At 38.0% G+C, this 23,725-nt stretch overlaps 1 protein-coding gene across 26 annotated transcripts in view; it reads right to left on the reverse strand.

Moving 5' to 3' along the window:
* Positions 1-1,819: 1,819 nt before the first annotated feature.
* Positions 1,820-23,725, reverse strand: part of LOC18442853 (ARM repeat superfamily protein) — a 74,330-nt gene continuing 52,424 nt past the window's right edge. For all 26 annotated transcript variants that reach the window (XM_088860167.1, XM_088860193.1, XM_088860187.1 and 23 more), the window contains 7 exons: positions 23,058-23,277; positions 21,372-21,502; positions 12,287-12,433; positions 12,025-12,153; positions 10,058-10,156; positions 3,209-3,247; positions 1,820-2,474 (listed from right to left, as the gene is read on the reverse strand). In XM_088860167.1, coding sequence (XP_088716293.1) covers positions 2,337-2,474; positions 3,209-3,247; positions 10,058-10,156; positions 12,025-12,153; positions 12,287-12,433; positions 21,372-21,502; positions 23,058-23,277 — 903 coding nt within the window. In that variant the 3' untranslated portion in view covers positions 1,820-2,336. The remainder of the gene's footprint in view (positions 2,475-3,208; positions 3,248-10,057; positions 10,157-12,024; positions 12,154-12,286; positions 12,434-21,371; positions 21,503-23,057; positions 23,278-23,725) is intronic.

A 23,725-nucleotide genomic window follows, 5' to 3' on the forward strand; every position in this document is an offset into this window, starting at 1 on the left:
CATGGCTTTTGAAGGTTTGTTTCTTTATTTTATTATAAAATTGTTAAAAAAAAATCATTCATTAATACATACCATTCCTTGTTTTTCCTTTAAATTAATGTTAGAAAAATATGCTTTTTAGAGTTTCTAGGTCCATCAATTCCCACTTAGCATGTGTGCAGGTCCAACCAAATGGTACTTTGACAGACTACCGATCTTTCCTTTTAAAGCCAAAAGCCAAGGGATATGGTGTGCAACACCGGTGAGCCATAGATTCTTTGTTAGTGGATCTAATCTTCCATGAAAAGTAAAAAATTCCACATATTTTGACTTGATAAAAAAATGGAGCTGATCTGGAGGCAAGATTGGGATAAAATTTAGCCAAAAAATCGCCCAAGATAAATTCATGAGGAATCCTTTTAAAGCCAAAAGGTGCGGGAGTAAACTATCCAGTTACTCGCTCGGGCAAAACTTATTCTAAGGATAACTATGATCACAAATTTTAAGTACGCCATCTCTAGAACCTGGCCAAGGACTTCAAAGATAAAATCTCTCAACGTGCCTAAAAAAGGTATCGTCCCAAGAGAAGTGTTTAATTTTTTGAGGGACAAATCTAGATATTTATAAACTCAAGTTCTATTTTTTTTTTCTTAAAAATAATCATCTAATTATAATTAGATAGATCCCAAAACGTTAAATATAAAAAACAACTTGCCTAAGGGAACAAATATATAGTATGTTCCCGAGGGAGCATACTATATGTGCTACCTTTTAAATATTTTCCGTGCCAACAATATCCGTACCCCAGACAACTCTCTCCTTCCGGACATGACAAGAGGAATTTTTTCAACAGTACTCATTTCTCTTTTCTTTTTTTATCATAATTCTTAAAGGGTCCAGTATATAAATGCATCCTGTAGAGATAGGGTACACCTTTAACTTTTATCATGATATATAATATTGATGTAAAATGTTCTTAAGATTATCTCAAAATTTATTTTTATATCTAATTATAAAATTTTAAATTTTAAAAATGATTAAAATCAAGTAAATCTATCATGAAAATATTAAAAATGAACGGTGTAAATAATATGTTGTACAATACACTGCTTTTTATACTTAAAATCTTTTTATTTTTCATGGCCAAATATCTTGATATCGAGATGTTCAATTAAAAGGTTTTTCAACATTAAAAGTACCTTTTTCAATAGACTTTTGAGGTGCATTTGTTGCTCTATATTATAAGGCCGCAACCTTATACAAACTTTTTCCATTCTTAAAATACATGGTCTATATCACAGGATTTTTTGCATATGAAGGCATCATTTTTTTTAAAAAAATATTATGAGTAAATAAAAATGAAGTTAAACTGATGCAGGGAAAAGAGAAAATAAAATAAAAAATAAAAAGTAAAAATAAGACTAAAGAGACAGGAGATTATAACCTCTCTTGTGTTCTACTGACGAGTCCACTCCGACAAAAAAAAAAAGAAGCTTTCCCCATACGAAAGTCGTCTTCTCATTCCCATCTTCTTTTTTGTTTACAGTTACATAAAGAAGAAAAACCTAACTTACTCATTGCAAAACCCTAAACACAATTAAATCAATAGTCTTTTACCTATTTAATATTTAACTTTCAATTATATCCATTGATTCTCTACAACAACAAAAAAGACAGAACAAATAAAAACCCAAAATCCTAATTTTTACCCCAAAAAATAATAAAAGAAAAATATAAAAAACACTAATTGCGTCATAAACACTTAAAATCTACAAATGCTTCTACTGTGCCATTCCTTAATTAAGCAAATACCACTAATTATCCAACAAGAGCAACGAAGTTCAAAGAAAAAACAGATCAGAGCATCAATAACATTTGATAAAAAATTGTTGTATCGACGACAAGAACGAAATTTACATAAAAGTTGCTTCTGTTACAAAACAAGGCAAACCATTTACATTTATACTTCGTACTCCCAAGTATCAAAAAGGACAGAAGAAAAGAATTTGACTTTTAAAGACTGTTGTATAAACCCACCGGTAAAACCACCATCTACAACTGTGAAATACCAGCCTTGAAACTCATGATTGCAAACTTCCAAGCCTCTCCTGATGTATGTGAAATCCATCAATGAACCGAACTGCAATTCTTGGGTTTTATATTCATTGCTTTCCAATTCATGGAAAAAGAACAAACCCTCAACTGTGACCAACATGACTTGCAGAGCTGTGATGGTTTCGGCATCTCAGCAACTTCATCAACCGAACACGAACAAGCTCCACATAGCCATCAAAGAGAATTCCTCTATAGCAGCTTCCGACAAAAAACAAAGGGCTGCTGTTAAGAGTATGGCTTTTCTATTTCACACGAAAATCATGCCTGAAAATGGTTAAATTTTGGGTGAATTTGTCCCTGTTTTTTGGTTCTAAGCTTCGGGTCACATCAGCCATCAATTTTGTGAAACAAACTACGAGCCGTGGCCTCTGATCTGCTGGCTGCAAACAGTGAGGAGAGAGAGAGAGTCATAAGTAGAGCAGCATAACTGTATTGCCGAAAAAAAGAGAGTAGAACAGCATAACTTTGTTTATCTTTTTTCTTTAGTTATTTCAGATAGTTTAGAGCCATATAACTTTTGTTTCTCATATGGATACAACCATGGATTAAACCCTACTTAAAAGATCTTAAAAAAGAAAGAAGAGAAAATTATTATTTAAGGGCAAAAAAAATCCCAATTAACATTCGAGGGTTTACTTTTTAATTTTTCATTTCACTTAGGTGCCTCTTCAAAAAAATATTATAAAAAATGCCCAAATTTCCCTTGTTCAAGGTTGGGAACTATGAAGAAACAACAAATCCTCATTAGTTGAACCCTGAACATCATAATACACAACTGGGAGCTCGAATCCCTCTCTAAAGCCCAAAATACATTTCAACTTAAAAAACCCAAAGTACGGTCCTTTTAAATCTGTTGCCCTGATCCTAAAAGCCCTTTGGACTTGAGAATCTTGGAACTTTAGAAGACATGATGCTGAAAATACTATGACCTAGATCCTGACTGTCCCTAAATGGCTAAAGCAAAACTAGAAAAGTAAAACCCTAGCCAAAGCTCTAAATGCAAATAAGCCTCCTGACTTAAAGATCATCAATGATGTGTTTCTTCTGATAAAGCAGTAAAAATAAATGAAAACTAAAAATCTTTCCAAGAGCAAAAGTTGGGACCCAAACTAACCTGCGACGCCAGAATTTGAGCTTGTAAGTCGCTGAATATCTGCAAGAGAACAGACACAAATAATTTATTACCATGTAACACGCATGCACAAGAGAAAATTAGTGTAAAAAGATAACCCAGTCCATTAAGACGTTCTTTTATAATGAAATTCAACTAAAGCTACATTGACCATCAAATCATTAAGAACTCTACCACAATATGCCAACAGCTGATTTACACATGCCTCAGGAGATACCAATGCTGTGAGAAAGAAAGTTTGCTTGATAACTACAATGAAGAAAAGGAAATTTCAGCCGACTCTTTTGTCTTTTGTCTTCTGTTGCTTCCTTATCTTGCGTCTCATCATTTCTAGTGCTCAAATATTTAAAATGTTTTACACAATATTCGGACTAGTAGGTTTTGAAAATGAAACAAGGGCTCTTCTTCAGTAGTATGCTCACTCAAATAGCATTACTTAAACAAAGGGTCCCCCAGGGGATATTGAGGTTGGGGATGGGGAAGGTGCGCAGGTTAGTTCTTGGATCCTATGGAAAATGACTTGATACCAAGTAATTGTGTGGCCCCTAGGTAGACCATATTTCAGAGGCCACCTGGGGACAGACTTTGTAGGCACTGAAGTACTGAACAATGCCGGCTCTTTCATTGTTGTCCATGCAGTAGTTGAGAATGAGGACATATGAGTGCGGTCGCTGAAGTATAACTTCAAGGGAAATTCATTGGCTAATCATGGTCCTGGAGGAAAAGGGAGTCTTTTGAGGGACGCTGAGAGGAGAATTCTATTTCCTTTTTTGAGCCCAGCATATTTCTGGACTCTGCAAAGGAGAAAGCCTCACTTAGACTTGCAGTGATGCCCTTGGCAGAACTAGGAACCTGTTATTGTTGAAGGAGAAACCATAATGTCATTAGCTGCATAAGAGGGGTATCTCAGCCTCCCAGATGCTTGGCCAATTATCATTGATGAGATCGGGGATATAGGGCTGTCGAGAGCTTATCAGTGATTTTGGGCTGCGAATGTGGTGGAAATTATGCTTTAGGAAATTAATTTGACTCCAATTGATGTAACCAGAGAAACCACAAAGCACAACTTGAAAAGGATCAAATTTTTAAATATAAAAGAGTTCAGGACCTAGCTCCGGCCTTTATGCGAGTGACCCATAAATTTACAATCTTCTAAGCTTTGGCATGACAAGTTCCTCTTACTGACACTCCAAAGTACAAAATGAAGAAGCATTGGGGTAGAAAATACAAAATATTCCTGGCAAGGAATATGAGCTTGTTTACCTTGTGATACGAGACTAGGGGGTTGCACTCCTTCACAACTCACTTGCTCTTGCAACTTGGAGGGAGCTTTGGTCACGAAATCTTGCTTGAATTAGGTCTTGGTTCCCTTAGCCTTTGATCTTCCTTTAGTTTTAACTTCTTGCTTAGTCACTTGATCTCACCCCCTTAGGTTGAGATTCTCACATCCAAGTATGGAAAAGTAACCTCTCCATCTTAGAATAAAGCTCACTAGGGCAATTCCTAGTACTCTCACAACTCCCTCTTTCTCTTACTAGACTCTCTCTCTAAGACTCTCAAGGAAATAGACTTAAACACTCAAAGCCTACCCAAAGTAATCAATAGCCAAAAATGGCCAAGGCATGGGTAATTATAGCCAGGGGTGAAATGCTCTCCAGGGCAATTCCTTGCACTCTCACAACTCCCACTTTCTCTCACTAGACTCTCTCTCAAGATTCTCAAGGCAATAGGCAATAGACTAAATACTCAAAGACCACCTAAGGTAATAAATAACCAAAGAGCTCCCTAAAAGACCAAGGCATAGGTAATTTTAGCCGGGGGTGCATTTAGTGTTTTCGTTTTTTTGGGGTCATGATGCATAAAGAAATTAGGAAAAATTCAAAATTTTAGTGTTATTATTATTTTTGTTTATTTTTCAAGTACTGTATGAGTTTCTTGGGAGGTTTGTTGTAGTTTATTTTGATAATATGTTGATATTAGCAGTGACCCAGAGGCACATCTTAATCATTTCGCTAAAAGCTTATTGTTTTGAGGGCTGAGAAATTGCATATGAACCTCAAGAAATGCAGTTCATGATGAATAGTTTACTATTCTTGGGTTTTGTGGTGTTAAAGCGGATCAGGAGAAAATTAGGGCAATTGTTCAATGGCCTATACCTAAGACCATCACTTAAGTGCAAAGTTTCCATGGATTCGCCACTTTCCACAAGCAGTCCATGCAAAATTTCAGCACCATGATGGTTCCAATCGCCTAAAAGGTGAAGGTTATCAGTGGACACCTGCAGCTACGAAGGCATTCAAGGAGATTAAGGAGAGGATAATGCATGCATTTGTCATTGCTTTTCCTAATTTCAATAAGGCATTTGAGGTAGAGTGTATGGAATGCAAGTTTAATAATAATAGTTTTGATTGATGAGACCCGAAACGGCGTCAACACAAATAGAACTTTGGAAGGATACTCTAGAATCTAAAGGTTTTAGAATTAGCCGAACTAAGACGAAGTACATAGAATGCAAGTTTAGTAATACTTGGGGTAGAGACGAGAAAGTAGTTAAGATTGGCGGCCAGAAAATACTAAAAAGAGTGCACTTCCGATATCTTGGGTCGATAATCCAGGAAAATGGTGAGATTGGGGAAGATGTCGCACATAGAATTAGAGTGGGTGGGCGTAGTGGAAATGTGCAACAGGAATTTTATGTGATCGCCACATATTAATGAAGCTCAAGGGCAAGTTCTATAGGACAACTGTGAGACCAGTTTTGCTCTATGGGACGGAATGTTGGGCTGTCAAAAACAATATATTTATAGAATGGGTGTAGCGGAGATGCGGATGTTGAGATGGATGACTAGCAAGAAAAGAAGGGAGAGAATTTGCAATGAATACATTCAGGAAAATTTAGGTGTGGCACCAATAAGCGATAAGATGAGAGTGAGTAGACTTAGGTGAGCTGGCATGTGTGGCACACACCCAGTCAACACCTGTTAGGAGGTGCGAGTTAGTTCAAGTGGAAGGTTAAAAAAGAGCAAGACGTTGGCCCAAAAGGACATGGTTGGAAGTAGTGATAAAAGAGATGGGAACTTACGGCCTCATTGAGGGTATGACCCTTAATAGAGCAAAATGATAGACTAAGAGTCGTATAGCCAACCCCAATTAGTTGGGAAAAGGCTTTGACGACGATGATTCGAGGTACAGTGTAATACTTTCTATGTGGGAATTGGAGCTATGTTGAGTCAACAAAAGAGGCTGATTGCATTTATCAGTGAGAAACTCAATGATGCAAAAAGGCATAATCGACTCATGACATTGAGTTTGATGTTATTATACAAGTACTCCGTCATTTTCAAATCTACCTGATTCAAAGAGAGTTTGCTTTACACCGTTCTTAAGACACTTAAGCACATTAACTGTCAAAAGAACTTGAGTGCAAATGCAAAGTGGGGTGACCTATTTGCAAGAATTTACAATCACTATAAGGCACTAACCCGGAGAGCGAAACTGGTAACCAATGCCTTTAGTTATCACGTCCATTTGGTGGGGACATTAGCAATTGAAGTAGTGGGCCTAGAAGTGGTGACACCGTCATTTTCGACACTACCTAATTCAAAGAGAGTTTCTCCTTCGCATCGTTCAAATGACACTTAAGCACATTAACTACCGAAAGAACTTGAGTGCGAAACATGCAAAGTGGGTGACCTATTTGCAAGAATTTACATTCACTATAAGGCAGCAACCCAGAGAGCAAAACTGGTAACCAATGCCCTTAGCCATCATGTCCATTTGGTGGGGACATTAGCAATTGAAGTAGTGGGCCTAAAAGTGATGAGTGAGGCCTATATCAATGACCTTTATCTGAAGTGTATTTTGGGAAGGTGTCAACAGTGTATCGAAGATCGCCTTGGGCCAAGTACTCCCGAGGCAAGTTTACTCAAGGGAGTTTGATTGACTCGCCCGAGTGATGACAAAGGAAAAAGAGAAAAAATAAAAAGTAAAATAGTGATAGAAAAAAAGTTAAGAAAGAAAAGAAAAGAAAAGAGGAAAGGTGTATTAATAGACCATGTGCCCAAGATAGAGGGCACAAGGCCAAAACAAAAGATGTGGTTGCTGCCACGTGCCTCTCTCTGCCCCATAGTGCTCTACCTCCCTCCCTCCATCCCTCCCTACCCCCCCCTCTCTCTCTCTCTCACCCCCACCCCCCACCCCCCCATCTCAACTCTCTCTTGAACAAGAACGGTTTTAAATGGTCATTGGATCTAGTGCACTGTGATGATCTTAGAGGATATTACAAGCTTGCTTCCAGGCATGAAAGCTTAGAGCTTCCCCAATTTTTCCTCCTTTACAAAAGCCCACCGATCAATGTATTATAAGCTATATTGTTGGAGAAAATCCTTGCATTTATTCCAAATTTAAGCTGCTATTAATTGATTTGGCAATCTAGGGAGTTTTTATTAACATCAAAACCCTTTCTCATGGGAAAAAATGCACTTACTTGAATAAAAGAATTGCAGCTCAAAGGCTGCCAAGGTTTCTGCAGCATTGTATGCACAGTAGGGCGTTGACTTGCGAAGACTCGACCATGTATATAATTACTAGGCAGAGCCCTAAAATACTTAGAAGAGCGTATAACGCACTTCCCCGAGTATTGTACACCTCCCTGTTTCCAGTGAGGTGTACAATGAACTCGCCCTTACTATGGCCAAGGGCAGTAACTCAGCCGGTCCAAGTCAACTCGGCTGAGTCATGGAACACTGGATGTCGCTCATGCAAAGGTGAATCCTACCACCTATTCATTCTTTCCCATGGTTACTTGTTTTTATAGTTCATCTATGAATACCTCCGTACGAGAGCATCACATTGTTGATTTACTTTCGGAGGTCTTTGTGGATATTTTGGAAGGAATAAAATATTTTCTTTATGGAGGAAAAATATTTTTGGCTTTCTATGAGCAGAGTTGCATACAGGTTTGTCTTTAGGTGTAAGAAATATCAAATGGCGAAGGGGCATTCTCAAAATATAGGTTTGTACACCCCATTGCTTGTTCCAACTGGGCCATGGGTTGATGTATCGATGGATTTCATCATGGCATTGCCAAGGACAACAAGAGGCCATTATTTGATAATGATGGTTGGTAGATAGGCCTTCAAAGAAGGCATATTTTATACCATGTAGGCTAGCTGCATATGCCACTATGGTAGCGAATCTCTTCACTAAAGCGGTAGTGCACTTGCAAGGTCTTCCCAAAACCAGTGCATCGTGTAGTGACACTAGGTTCCTCACCCACTTTTGGAGGATGAAAAATAGGTACAAAATTGATGCAGGAAAATAGGAAAAGAAGCAAAAACAATTAAATAAACCATCAAAACAAGCCAGATTTGAGTGGACCTAGCTTTCCTTGCACAAAATAGAGATCCCAAAACCCTAGATAGGGTCTGGTGTTACTGTTCAAACCCTGTTTTTACTGTTTATTCCCCAAATGTGTTAGAAACCCTAACACCCCAAGCACTTTCAATAGGTTGTAAGAAAAAGGCCAAATGACTCTCACTTGAGTTTAAACATTATAAAATAACCCAATAGTCCGTTCAGTCAAATTAAAACATAAAAGGTCCCTAAACTACTCCTAACTTTGTCTAAAACACTGGAAATCACTAAGAGACTATAAAAATATCAACAAACTAAAATAAACTCCTTCTAGAAGTTGTCGGCCTTCCCCTCGTGGATGTCCTTGCAACTTTAGGATGTTGATTATCATAAAAGGGTTCACAAAAGGATGGATTGATTGAGTCAAAAGGCCCATGAGAACTATTTTGACTAATCAAAGGACTATCTGTTGCATCCTTCTCCCCCGGTTGGGAAGCAATCCACGTTGAGTTCGGCTCTTCTTCTATTGCTATTTTGGGTCCATGGTGCTCAAAAAGATCAACAACAATGAACACATTCGATGTCTCAATCGCAGCAGGAGGGTGGATCTTATAGGAATTACTCACCATTTTCTTCAACACTCGAAATTGTCTGATTTACTTGTCATTCAACCTGATGTATTTGCCTATTGGATGCCTATCTTCGCGAAGATTAATCACCACCATATCTCCCACATTGAACAAAACATAAGATCAAGGCATGCCATGTTACTGTACCCCCACAGACATTGGATCAACCATGTTTTGGCCCCATTGGGAACTGCCATACTTGTAATACATAAGCACAACATACTCAGTGCCAAATGCATCTAAAAATACTCTGCCATGAACTTTGAAGCAGCTCAAGATTAATTCTGTGCTACCCCCATGATTTCCTTTAGGTCGCACGTAGTAATTAGATTTAGAGGTTCTCCACTCGAAACAAAATAATGGCTGATGCTCATTAGGAATCACAAAATCAACCATTCGATGAGCACCTTTTATATTGAACTCACCAGTCATAGGAAAATATCATCAAACCTTTGGGGAAAAAGGAAAAAATAAAAATCTCTTCATCAAGGAGGACTTTAACAGCTAACCAAGATGCTGTGTAGTCAAGGAGGACTTTAACAGCTAATGAAGACGCTGCATCGCCATCAACTTAATGTTGATGCCTCATTAATCTTCTAAATGATATTAAATTAGAAATAAAAAAATTCTATAGAAGGAAGGGCATAATCTTGGAGCATGTGATCTGCCATCACAAAGAAAACTATAGGTCCGATAGGCATCTTCCATACTACAAGGGTATCCTCGAATGACATTCATGCTTATTCAAAATATTATTATGAAGCAAGCAAAGACTAACAAGATACAAAGTCAGTTCAAATGTTTATAAAGTTAAGACAGTTTAGATATTAAGGCTCTATGACATTACCTGTTCATTGATAAGTATCAAGCTGAGCATTGGTCTGCTAAGACTCCATTGATTCGCACAATCCTCAAACAAAACAATCTCAAATAAGGTTTTCAGTATCTGCGCAAAACGTAGGTTGCCATCAAATTGAATATATAAGTTGGATTAAATTCATTTCAAACACAGAAAAGAAACTTAAGGTGAAGAATATATGAAAGATCCATCAAGCATGGACTTTTCATAAGGTCTTTGATTAATCATACACACTACAAAATTCAGGAGCGTACAATTGATAATAAGCACTACTAAATACCATATGGCATAAATTACGTTTTCCAAGGCAGCTAAAGCCATTGATTCAAAATTTGGACAGATTTCAATATGGTTAATTCACTTTTAATAAAGGAGGTAACTTTCACAATACCTAGTTACAGCAATAAAGACAATATGGCATTGAAGGTTTGTTTTTTTACATATGATCTCAAGTATCAGTCATGGACACTCATTTTCACGTCTTTATGCATTTTTGCTCTTGCTACTTCATGTTAAAAACAAATCTAAAATTCCAGTTGCCACAGTAATAGAGAACTCCTAACTAGACCTAATCATTGTCCTAATACAAGCAACTCTGCCAGCAATCAATATCCATTGCTTCAAATAAAACTCCACCACTATGTTTAACATGACTCTGTGAAAGCATATTTCAAATGCCAGAGAATTGTACATGTTGCCTCTAAATGACCATGTGAAGGACACTCTTATCCTCATCATTTCCTGCTGCGATGTTTGTAACTTTCTCTTATAATTGGACCACATATAGAGACAATGCAAATTTAGTTCAGACAAAGTGCATGTTCCTAGTTAAAGCATCTAACCACTGGGGAAGGAAATGAGCAAAGGGTTATGGTTGAGGTAAAATTGATGGGTAATGAAAGCTACTGGTGTGAGTTTGTTGGTCAAAAACACTTTCACGTAAATGTTTAATGTTTTATACTGCTGTTCATATAGACTTACACAGTCTCGACATATTTATCTGATTATCTATAAAATATTTGATTATCCATAAAATATGCTTTAAAGAAAGGGTGCAGTTGGCATACGGATGCACCCGTAGGTGTAGAGGTAAGGTGCACCTTCAAATGTTATCATGTATATAATTTTGATGTAAAATGTTCTTATGATTATCTCAAAATCTATTTTTATATCTAATTATAAAATTTTAAATTTCAAAAATGGTTAAAATCAAGTAGATCTATAAAAATATGAAAATCTTGAAAATGGACGGTGTAGATAATATGTTGTAAAACGCACTATTTCTGAGACTTAAAATCTTTTTATTTTTCATAGTCATACATTTCGATGTCGAGATGATCAATCAAAGGGTTTTTCAACATTAAAACTACCTTTTCTGATGGGATTTTGAGGGGCATCTGTAATTCTACATTATAAGGTTGCATTCTTATATAAATTTTTTCCTTAAAGAAATGAACCATGACCATTCACATGTATAAAGATGAGTAACTGTTTATATGGAGATCCGATTAAGCATCATCATCATCATCCGAGCCTTATCCTAACTATTTGGGATAGGCTACATGAAGTTCCACTATTCTGCTCTATCAAGAGCCATACCCTCAGTCTGTCAGACCACAAGTCACCATATGTCTTCTTAATACTTCCATCCGTGTCCTTTTGGGCCTTCCCCTTGCCCTTTAGGGCCTTACTTGAACCAAATCGCACCCTTACTTGAACCAAATCGCACCCTCTTAACCGGTGTTGTATTAATATGCAATTAGCAATAAGAATCATAATATCAAATAACAAGCTTTCATTGTAAAGTGTAACTCCCACAACCAATTACTCAAACACAATGATGATTACAGGCATGGCAATAATACAAAAGGCATGATCCTATGTACACTTTTTGCAGGAAGGGAAGAATTCGATGAAGTTTCTGCAAAGCCATCAACAAGTTCACCAAAGCTTACTTCAGGGAACAGATTAGGGCAGTCTGCAATATGTCTAGCAAGATTTATTGTAGTAGGTGATGAGGTTGCCTCCCCAGCTGTAATATTGTTGAAGTAGAAACCCGCCAAATTGTCCACAGCAGAGGCACACTAGCAACCAACATTCAAAAGGTGAATTAGATAGAAAAAATGTAAGGTTTAATTTACACACAGCACATGTTTGTCAAGAAACATATTATGACAGCTATAAGCAGATCCAAATGGTTAAGCATTTCATAAGTACCTGAGATGAAATATTGGAATCTAAACCCTTCAAACCGGATTCAAGTGAACCAACAATGTGCATGAAGGAGCTTGTGTCTAGATTGACAACAATAGAAATATGGTTGTGGAAAAGAGTCTCCAGGAATCCAAAGTAGGCTCTTGTAAGCTGGAACATGGAAAACCATAATATGACTCAATCATCAGAAAGGAATGGAGTCTCTCTAACCTCACATAAACAGGAATATCATTTTAAAGGTGGAACTCAAATGTCAAAAGCATACCACCAAAAACATCCTTCTCAACTTAAAGTGATAGGAAGTATGAATCAACACGAGAACACTGAAATTTACCTTGATTTCAGATAGAAACATGCAATTCAAAATGACTACGGGTTTAGTGTTTAGACAGAAAAAAACATACTAATGCTTTGACTACTTTGTTGATAGTAAAGAAACTACAACTTAATAGCTGAATGATTTTTAAAAAGCCAATTGCTGAAAATGTGTTCATTAAGTAACTAAAGGTGCTACATAAGTAATGAGCCAGAGCACCTCATGAATGTCCAACTGTGTTGCCTATATGAAACACAGTTTCATGGGTAATTATTCAAATTCCACAGGTGAATTCTGCAGAATAATTATAATTCCAGGAAAAGCTTAACAATATGGACCATGTAGGCTCCATTTGAGCACATATAACCATAGGATATGCATATTAGGCTACATGACACTTGTTTGCAAAGATAATAGTAATGTAAAGCAACATTACTACCATCTCAAAATGATTAGAGTAGACGCTTTTAAGACTGACAGTTACAAACTATAATATGTAGCATTGTTTGCAGGCATTCCTCAATGTGTCAAGTTACTTGAATCATAGAATATGCCAATGAGATTTCAGTATTATTGGTGCGATTAGGCTTCAGACACCCACCATGTTGTGCTTAGAAGCTGGTTTTTGGTGGTCTAAAGCTCAATTCAATGAGCTCTTTGAGATCCATAACCCTTACCCCTAAGCATTTTTCCTAGTTTGAGCATCGACAGCTCCAAATCATGGTCAAAACACTAGCAGAGGAATTAGAGATGAATCATAACTTTAATTAGGTCTTAAAATTTAATTAGGAATTCCCTAATCCTAGTTCAAGTTGTTCTGAGTTTAGTTAAGAGTTCCTTATAATGGTTTTGAGTCTTAGTTGTATTTCCTGCTCTTTTTTATTTCCTTAGTTGATTAGATTTCCTTAGTTGAGTTTCATCTTTGCAATTGCTTAGTCAAGATTGGACTAGAAGTCGAGCTATTATAAACGCACGCCATAGGCCATGCTTTGGTCAATAGACAAGCTTTGTGTACCTTGCCCCAACAGTAGAATTAATTAAAGAACGTTGTAGCACATCAGGAACCGTGATGCCCTAGAATTTGTTCAAAATAACAACTAGGAAACCATCAGGTCCTGGGGCTCTATCCTGATCCAGGTCAGAGATGGCGTGCATGATTTCATCTTTCAAGAAGGGTCGTACAAACCAGAGAGCCTTATCACTTGGGGCCACCAGAACGGAGAAGTCAGTCAGATGTGGGCGATGGGTGGCGTTTGCTGCAAAAGGATCTTAGAAGAGACAATGGTTGTGGCGATTTAACTGGATTCATCAAAGTTTCGTTACCCACTTTGATATGGGTAACGCGTTATTCCATGACTGCAATTTGCAATTTGTGGAAGGGAGAACCCTGAGCAAAGCATTGGGGGCTTGGAAGTCTTTCCTCTCCTCTCTCACTCTCTTCCAGAAAAACATTTGTTTCCATCGCATCTGCTTTTGGTTCGATCTATGGCTGGGTCACACCCCAATCAAGGACCGTTTCCCCTCTCTTTTCTCCCTTGTGACCAACAAGTCCTCTTCTATAGCGAACAAGATGCCAGCCCCAGGCAACATTAGAGTCTGGAACCAATCCTTCAGACGCCCTTTTTCTAATACCGAAACCACGGACTTCCTTTCCTTGTCCTCCTTGCTACAATCAAACTTCCTTGCCTGTTTTGAGCCTGACTGTTGGTGTGGACACCTTCCCCTTCTGCTTCTTTCTCGGTGGGCTCCTTCTACAAGAAACTCTTGTTATTCCCCATTTTTCCTCTTTCTCCCAGATCCATCGTTGCTCAGGTGTGGTCCTCTTTCAACGGGTGCTCCCTTGGAAATCCCGGACTGGAAGGAGTGGGTGGGATTTTTTCGAAACCACCAAAGCAACCTACTTGCCTTCTCCTCCAAGAATATCAGCCACACCAACTCCCAACTTGCTGAGTCACTAGCTCTCCTCATTGGACTTAAGCTCTTCAACCCCTCTTGGGGTCAACCACTAATCATGGAGGGAGATGCACAAAATATTATCACTTGGGCAATAGGCTCTGCGACTCCCCCTGGTATTTGGCTTCAATTTATCACAAGATTACTCACCTTTGCAGGGATATGGCCGTCTTATGGAGGCATACCTAGTGGGCATCCAACGCCTTGGCAGATCAACTGGCTAAAGATGGAGCGTCAGCCAGTACCTCGGGTCTATGAAAGACAAGCTTTTTTATTTTTTTATATATTTCATACTTGTAATGGGCGTATGAATAAGCCCACTTGGTGCTTTAGAGTGCTAGTACGTCGGTCAACACATTTTTTGTATAGGGCTGCTCCTCTGAGGTAGTCTATTCTTTTGGCAAGAGGCTCTGCACACTTAATACAACAGTTAACAGCATCAAAAAAAAAATTGCAATTTGTGGAAGAAATTGTGTTTCTATCTCCCACTTTAAGCCATTTAATTCTTGAATGCTGGTGCCGAAAGGTTTCCTCTTGTTTTAGGACAAGGTATCTAGATTTGCCCTCTTGTCCTCGTTGTTTATTCTAGAAAGTTCCTTGTTATTTATTCTCGAAAGTTCTCTATATTTTTACTGTTTCTATGGGATATAGGGCTCCCAAAAGGTAACGAAAGTGTGTTGAGATTTTTGGTGCGAGGAGCTGTCCATGAATCCCCTGATTTCCGATGTTTCTGTGTAGTTCAAAAAAGGGTACCTGTTCCCAAACTAACACAAGTAGGTTAGCCAAAGCAGCTATGGAAATAGCTGTGTGCAAGATGCCTATGAAAACTCGATCAGTGAAGAATTAAATTAAGAAGAGAAGGCCACCCAGGTGGAAGACCAGCGTTTGAAAACCGACGATGTATTTCAAACGGTTTGCCTCCTTATTATTCCTAGGTGCAGCTGCTAAATCTGCACAATTCCCCCTTCATGTATGGCTACGTGATGCCATGGAGAGACCAACTGCTATTTCAGCTCTTATACATGATGTTACTAGGTTATCAATCTCATGTCATAGTGATTCCTTCTTTGCGGTGAAGTTTCTAGGTAAGTTGTGGCTCCATTGTCTTAAAGCTGCCTTGAGCAGCTACAATGTTTTCTCAAGTCTGAATCTTGCTCAGCCCTGGGTCGAGAAGCAAGACCACCAGGATAGAACTGAACTCACAAAAGTTTGCTCTTTGAACCAACAAAGGCATGGGAGCGGGTACTGGGGAATATGCCAAACCAATGACATCTTAATCATCCTAATTATAGTTTCTATCAAATCCAATTGTAGTCCCTTAAAACCCTAAACCATCTCGACTTTGGTCCTAGATCACCTACGTCCAGGAAACAGAACCACATATGATGCCACAATGTGTTAAAAAATAAACACAGGCAAGTAAGAAGAAGACACAAGAACTTATCAGAACACAAAAAAGGACATAGTATGAGGTCCGTAAACCAAATGACACTGCTGTATGATACTGAGCAGGAAACCAACATATATAGGGCAGGAAACTTACAGAGATCAAATTAAATAAGTAGATTAGCATCAAGTTCGCTAAAAATATTTAAGTTACAACTTTCTGATTTATGGTTCTGTAAGTGATAATTAAACATTGTTCAAGGAATCATTGCCCATGAACATGATGTAAAAATCGATTGAGATTAGAGGAGAGGAGATATGTTTTAAAAAACTCCAAAAATTAAATGGAAAAATGCAATAACAAAATAGAAGGGGAAAACACAAATATGTTTTTGTATAGATTCTAGTTAATATCAATCTAAGCGACAAGCGGAACCGTGACAACATGGGAAAACTTGACCGAAGACATGTAAGAGTCATTGCAGGTACATAGAAAAATTGGACCACTTTAATGGCTGAATAATGTTCTATTGTGCTCATTGCCAGGAAATATGTTTCTATGAATCACATAAAAAAGCCCTTTGATCTGTAAGGGCCACTTACAAATTAACGAAAATTATATGGGTGCAGTTGGCATGTGGATGCATCCATAGTTGTAGAGGTAAGATGCACCTTCAAATTTTATCATGGTATATAATTTTCATGTAAAATGTTCTTAGGATTATCTCAAAAACTATTTTTATATCTAATTACAAAATTTTAAATTTAAAAAATGGTTAAAATTAAGTAGATCTATAAACATATGAAAATCTTGAAAATAGACGGTGTAGGTAATATGTTGTAAAATGCACTATTTCTGAGACTTAAAATCTTTTTATTTTTCATGGTCATACATCTCGATGTTGAGATGATCAATCAAAGGGTTTTTCAATATTAAAACTACCTTTTCCAATGGATTTTTGAGGTGCATTCGTAGTTCTACATTATAAGGTTGCATCCTTATATAAACTTTTTCCAAATTATATAGGGTTTCTACGTCAAGCAGAAAAAGGACATCCACAAAAGGATCCAAATCCGTAAGAAGGATGGTAGGTGATGAGTAACTCAGCATCATCATCAGCATTTTAGCCTTTTCCCAATTAATTAGAGGCGGCTACATGAATACAGGTTCTTCATTCTGCTCTATTAAAGGCCATATCCTCAGTGAGGCCATAAGTCCCCATATCTTTTCGGACTATTTCCAACCACGTCCTTTTGGGCCTGCCCCTTGCCCTTTTCAGTCTTTCCACTTGAACTAACTCGCACCTCCTAACAGGTACTGCACTTGATCGGCGCCATACATGGCCAGCCCACCTATGTCTACTCTCTCTCATTTTATTGCCTATTGGTGCCACACCTAAATTCTCTCGAATAGATTCATTTTGTATTCTATCCCTTCTTGTCTTGCCACTCATCCATCTCAACATCCTCATCGCTACACTCATTCTATGGGTATATTGTTCTGTGTCTGCCTAATATTTCGCCCTATAAAGCAAAGCTGGTCTCACCGTTGTCCTATAGAACTTGCCCTTCAGCTTCATTGGTATGTGTCGATCACATAAAATTCCAGTTGCACATCTCCACTTCGCCCACCCAGCTCTAATTTTGTGTGGAGCATCGTCCTCGATTTCTCTATTTTCTTGGATTATCGACCCAAGATATAGAAAGTGTGGTCTTTTTTGTACTTTCTAACCATCAATCTTAACTACTTCCTCGTCTCTACTCCAATTATTACTAAACTTGCACTCCTTATACTCCGTCTTAGTCCGGTTAATTTTAAAACTTTTGGATTCTAGACCATCCCTCCAAGGTTCTAACTTTGTGCTGACGTTGTTTCGGGTTTCATCAATCAAAACTATGTCATCTGCGAACAACATGCACCACAATACCTCATCATGTAGGTCCCTAGTTAAGTCGTCCAAAACTAAGACAGAGGTACGAGCTCAATGCTAACCCTTGATGTAGACCTATTGTCACTGAAAGCTCACTCGTCTCTCCACTAGTTGTTCGTACACTAGTTATCGCTCCATCGTACATATCTCTCTCACAAAGTAGGTGAGGAGTAATTGTGTTGGTCAATTTGGCAACATGTTTGGGACATTAGGACTTCATAAAAAATCTTTTATCCACAATAATCTCACTAAAATTTATTTTAGGAAGCATTTTTTATGCTCCGCATGGAGCATGGCGCAGCATGCCTTAAGGGGGATTCTCCATCCAATCAACATTACCGAATTAAAATTAGAATAGAGAAGGAGCTCCCATGTAAAGTCTAACAGTAGCAAGGAAACGGATAGTATAACATTTGCATCCACCATCTAACCTCCACTGTCAACATTGGTTGGATGGCGGACATTCTCCATGATCCTTCGCCAAAGTATGCCCCCAAGCAAGCATAATCGATTTTTCCCTTTGATTATGTTTTTGAGAATGCTAACTGTTGTATTGAGTAAGAAGATTATAAAAAAAATCGGCTACCAACAAGTTAGATGCTCGATGCCAAAACTCTTAAGGGTGCAAAAATCTATACAAGTGTTATACACAAACCATAGGCCAAAAAGGTGTAAATTAAACGATCAAACCAGGTGTGGGTTGGTTGAGACAGTTCAAGAGGCTATCGAAAGGGTCCCCTAGGGGCTGGAACTCGCACCCTCCTTAGCTAGGGCATCTGCAATGGAATTTGCCTCCCTCCAGGTGTGCCTCCAGACAAAATGTAAATCCCTACTTCTGTAAACACTCTCTTAAAAAATGTGATAGGACCTCCAAGGGCAAGGGGCCGATCTAGAGGCCCAAGTAATGGCATTCACAGCATCCACTTTGATTATCAAAGAATTGCCCCAGGATCTATCAAAGTATCCAAGCCCAAAAAGTGCGTAAAGGAGAACATGGTGTGGCTGGTACTGTCTTAGAAGATCCTCCCAATGCCTGACGGGCAGAGATTGCCCATGGAGCATCTGTCAAAGTTTAACTTAATTTGTCCACTGCCGGGGGGAGACCAAAGCGAGGCCCGAGGGACTGGAAGGGTTTAAGGAAACGAAAGGCCCCCCAATTTTGAGGGAAGTCTGTGAGTGAGAAGCGTTTAAACATTTTGTGGTTGGTCACCCAAAAAATGACCAGTGATTGCACCTTCTCCAATAGCGTATCAGTGTGGGAATACTCCCCCCTAAAGGTCCTTTGGTTCCATTCCAACCAGAGGACCCAAAGGAAAGCAGCAACAGTAGCTCCATAGGAGAATGACTAATTTAGCCCACGAGGGGACAGGCAAGAGGAAAGCAATTGGGGGACAGACTGTGGAATGGTCCAATACCACCCAAAACGATGTAGGATAGCTCCACAAAGTTCGAAGGCAAGCTCAAAATGCAGGAAGAGGTGGTTGTTGGACTCGACTTTGCTAGAGAACATGATGCACCAGTTGGGAATTTGCATACCCTCCTTTGTAGTTTGTCTACAGTCAAGACCCACTCATGGATAGCAAGCCAATTGAAGAAATGTATTCTCGAAAGGGACAAGAGAGAACCACAGTTTGCTCACTGAGGTTGGATAGGTGGATGCTACCTGGGTGGCAATAAGAAGGGTGTTGTAGAAAGAGGAGACGGAGAATACCCCTGAAGAGGTGGGGTTCCAAATAACCTTATCCAGGCCCGAAGGGGGGGCCTCCTAAAGTTCGGGGACCATACCCTCCCAAGTGCCGAGGGTTCGAAATTCTCAGCAACTGAAGATTGGGGGTTGCGAGCCAAACGGAAGAGAGAGGGAAGGTGCATTGTTAGAGGCCCTCCCGCTAGGAAGCCAAGCGTTTGGGAGGCACCTGTATTTAAGTCGCACCACCTCCTGCCATAAATGGCCACTTTGGGCCGCAAATCTTCCCTTTGATTATGTTCTGACAGACTTTTTGAAATAAAATTGTTTTGATGAAAGTTTCAATCGGTCTCAGCCGTGTTTTGACCAATCTAACTTGAATGGCTCAATGGTAAGACTCCAAAGTCAAGTTTCTAAGCATTGATATTCACATATTGCATAATTAGAAGAAATTATGAGGTTCTGAAGAACCAATAAAAAAAAAAACTAAAAAATTACAAACAAATTATGACGTTCTTAAGAACCAATAAAAAAAAAAAAAATTACAAACTTACTTTAACTAGTTAAACTTAAACAACATTATCACACCATAAAATACATCGAAACATAATAACTAATTCAAAGTTCTTCCCAAACTTACTAAAGTTCGAGTTCTACTTTTAAGTGCTTTAGCTTAATATTTCTTAAGTTCAAATTTTCATTACTTTAACTCAATGATCGAGAGCTTGGCTCAGACTAGGGACTCGGGCCCTGATGGAGCCGAGTAACTCGGATGAGACGAGCTGGACATGCCTGAGCAGTGTATAGAACAAAAGAGCCCAAAAAAATAAAAAAATAAAAATAAAAACTGCTCAAAATAAAATAAAAATAGTAAACGATAGTAAACTAAAAACAACATTAAAAGTCCAAATAAGATGGGAAAAAATACACAAAACATGAATTTGGAAAAAGTTGATTTACAGTTGAAGGTGTTTCAGAAAAGTCCAAAAAAAATGAGGAAGATATGAAAATAGGGTATATGACAACAGACACTAACAAATCATCATCAAAATCAGTAAAATTACATAAAAGATATTTATACATCAATTTTATAATTTAATATAATTTTTATAAAAAAAAGTTGATACAACCCAGAGTTTTACCCGAGTTCTCAGGTCAGCAATGAGCCATGTCCGAGTTGACTCGGCTAAGTCCCTGAACACTGCTTTACCTACACAAAATATTTAGAAGAAATAAACCTATCTCTACTCAACAAGTCTATGATTAAAAAATGTCCTGTATATTAACATGGTCAACACATGAGAATTTTCTTTTGGCATGTTTCAAGAGAGGCCAATATATAAGCAATCTTTTAACAAAATCAGGGGAGCACCCTGAAGATATGGTTAACAATAAACATTTTTAGGTGTCGAGTCTGGTTTGTTGGATTCACAGTGGACTCATACTCTTAGTGCTCACATTGCTCCTTTATTATATATTTGTGTGTCTATGCTGTACATCTCTGCATATCTGTATGCGGAGCATGATTTGAAGCATATATTTACCAAGTAATGAATTTGGTTACCAAAAAATAAGAAATAAGTACGTCATCTCACAATCAAGCAAAATATGCTATTCTTCTCATTCAATAAAATGAGCTCACACCAACAACAAAGCTACAAGTCAGTAGTATTCTACACAACCAAATGCATAACTCCAAAGCAAATTTATTAAGAAAAAGACAAGAACGATAAATTGGTGATGCAGTGAATTTTGGAATCATAAAAAATGACAAGAGTAATCAGTTTTGCACGCAGACCAGTGAGCAACAGATAGTACCTTCCGAAATGCCAATATATCTACTAGAGGAATGGATAATGTCATCTTAAGAGCAATATCAAGGGCATCGGCAAGTGCTCTATCACCATAGAGCTCAAAAACACCAAAGTTGACATAGTTCCCAGATAATGCTGCAATTGAAATAACATAAGTCCCATTAAACTCAACATGACCATGAAATCAAAGAAAATTGTTGAAACAAATTCACAAACTTTGAAGGGAAGGCAAATGTCAGAAGAGGAGGTAGGTGCCATGAATTATCTAACAATACAAACAAAGGTAGTGCTGGCTTTTCTTTTCAAATGGAATTGGGAAAGAGCCTACCAGGGGGAAAAGTAGGCCCTACCCTGCCACCATGTTTGGGTAAGTGCTTCACTCACATTGGATCTAAGAGGCTAGGTGTTTTGCTGACACTGGCAACTTTTTACATGAGGACAACTTTGATGGCACCTCCAAAGTCAACTTGGATTAGGATCAGGCAACCCCAGCAGGCGTGCTTAACAATGATATAGATAGTCAGATATGCAATTCCCTTAGAGAATGCAGATCTGATCAAAAGATGGACGCCACGGCTCTTCTCCGAGGGCTGAGGGTGCTTGGGAACTTTTATGTGGATTTCTAGTTATTGTGAGTACTTATTGTGATTAGGTGGGTGCAAGGTGATGTTCTCATTTTCTGTTTGGCTAGTATTGTATTTGAGATTGGGCAAGTTCTGTCTCATGCTTGTTTAAAACAAGAAAAAAAACCATAACGACTATGTTTTTATGTCAACATTTAATTTTGCCAAAATTCCAAGCAGTCCATGGTAGGTTTATTTATCAAACTGCAAAATTGTTATCTTCAAGTTCCTAAGACAGCTGAATACTAATACTCATGCAACTTTGAGGAAGGCATATCATACTGTTCTATTTTTTGGTAGGTCAATGGCCAGATTTCAGCTGCATAATGTTGTTGTTATCAACACCATAAACAACAAGCCAGGCGCCGGAATCCCAATTCAAGGGAGCAATAATAAAGTTCAAATATAGTAACAAAATCCAGATCAAAATCAAACAGATGCATGAAAATACAGTGAAAACAAAATATATGCAAGTATCGGTCAATCAATCAGCAAATTTGCAAGATGCGCATATGGGAGCAAATGCAATCACTCCAGATGATGAGGGATATTAGGTTTCAGCACCCAATTTTGTGTCCCAGAAAATACGTAACGAGTACCTGACAAATTAATAAGAATCCTTGATCTTGTGCAAATGAATGCCTATTTTCAGTCTCCAACAACAAACTATAGATTCACAGTCAACCAGGAGCAAAAGACAGTTAAAAGAACTTTTTCTTTGCGTGGGTATTAATAAAAGATTGCATTACTACAAAAATTAAGATGCATCAATTGAGGAATGAACAAATAAACTAATCTGAGCAAGCTCTAAACTAAAAGGAGGTTAATATTTGCAGTTACTTTTTGATACAGGCAATGCAAACATAAAAGATTCTATACTTATTCAGTACAATACTTCCATATATAATTCTATTGTTAATACTTCCATAAATAATCATTGATTAAAGTACTTCCATTATCCTGACATTGATTTTAAGGACATTAACATACAAAACAATGGTGATGCTTATAGTCAACTAGTGAAGAATAAAACTTGAATGACAAACTCTAGAGACATCAAAGCATACCTCTTGAAAGAATTGTCAATGAGATCCAGATACCCTTATATTTATATGCATAAATGTCATTGCCATTTGGAAGGGACAATATTCTTGAGCCGTACGCAACAATTAATTTGCTAACTTCCCGGAACAATAGAATTCCATTTGGAGATGATGAGTCAAAAGTCAAACGCTGAGCTTTATTTAAAACAAACTCCGACATAAACTTTAACAGAGGAGTTGTAACCTGTACAAATTATTGCACCAGGATCAAACCTTGTAGAACCAAGAGGAGCAACTTTCAGTTCCCAACTCATGCATTCAGGATTCTCCCTCTTTATCAGGAAAGAAAGATGCACAATTCTCTTTCCCAGAGGAAGAAAGAGACAACTGTATGGATATCAGCAGTTATACAAGAAACATTACAATATTAACATAAAGATATAAAGATAATCTGACTGTCAACCATATAACATGTATCTCATAGCTGTCACATAAAATTTATGGATGATGAACCCTTTAAAATGCCACTGGAGGAAAAGAACAAACAAGAAATGTAATAAGTATAGAAGCAAAACTTGGTTCAATAACTCGTTAAACCTTAATTGCAGTCATTGCATATTTTGTGAGCCTTAGAAGCATGTGAAGACCTTGGAGGTCGCTCGTAAAATATTCCAAGACATTTTGACATAAAG

This window comes from Amborella trichopoda, chromosome 1 (assembly GCF_054954075.1).
Source record: "Amborella trichopoda isolate Santa Cruz 75 chromosome 1, AtrichopodaSantaCruz75HAP2 v2.0, whole genome shotgun sequence".
NCBI lineage: Eukaryota > Viridiplantae > Streptophyta > Magnoliopsida > Amborellales > Amborellaceae > Amborella > Amborella trichopoda.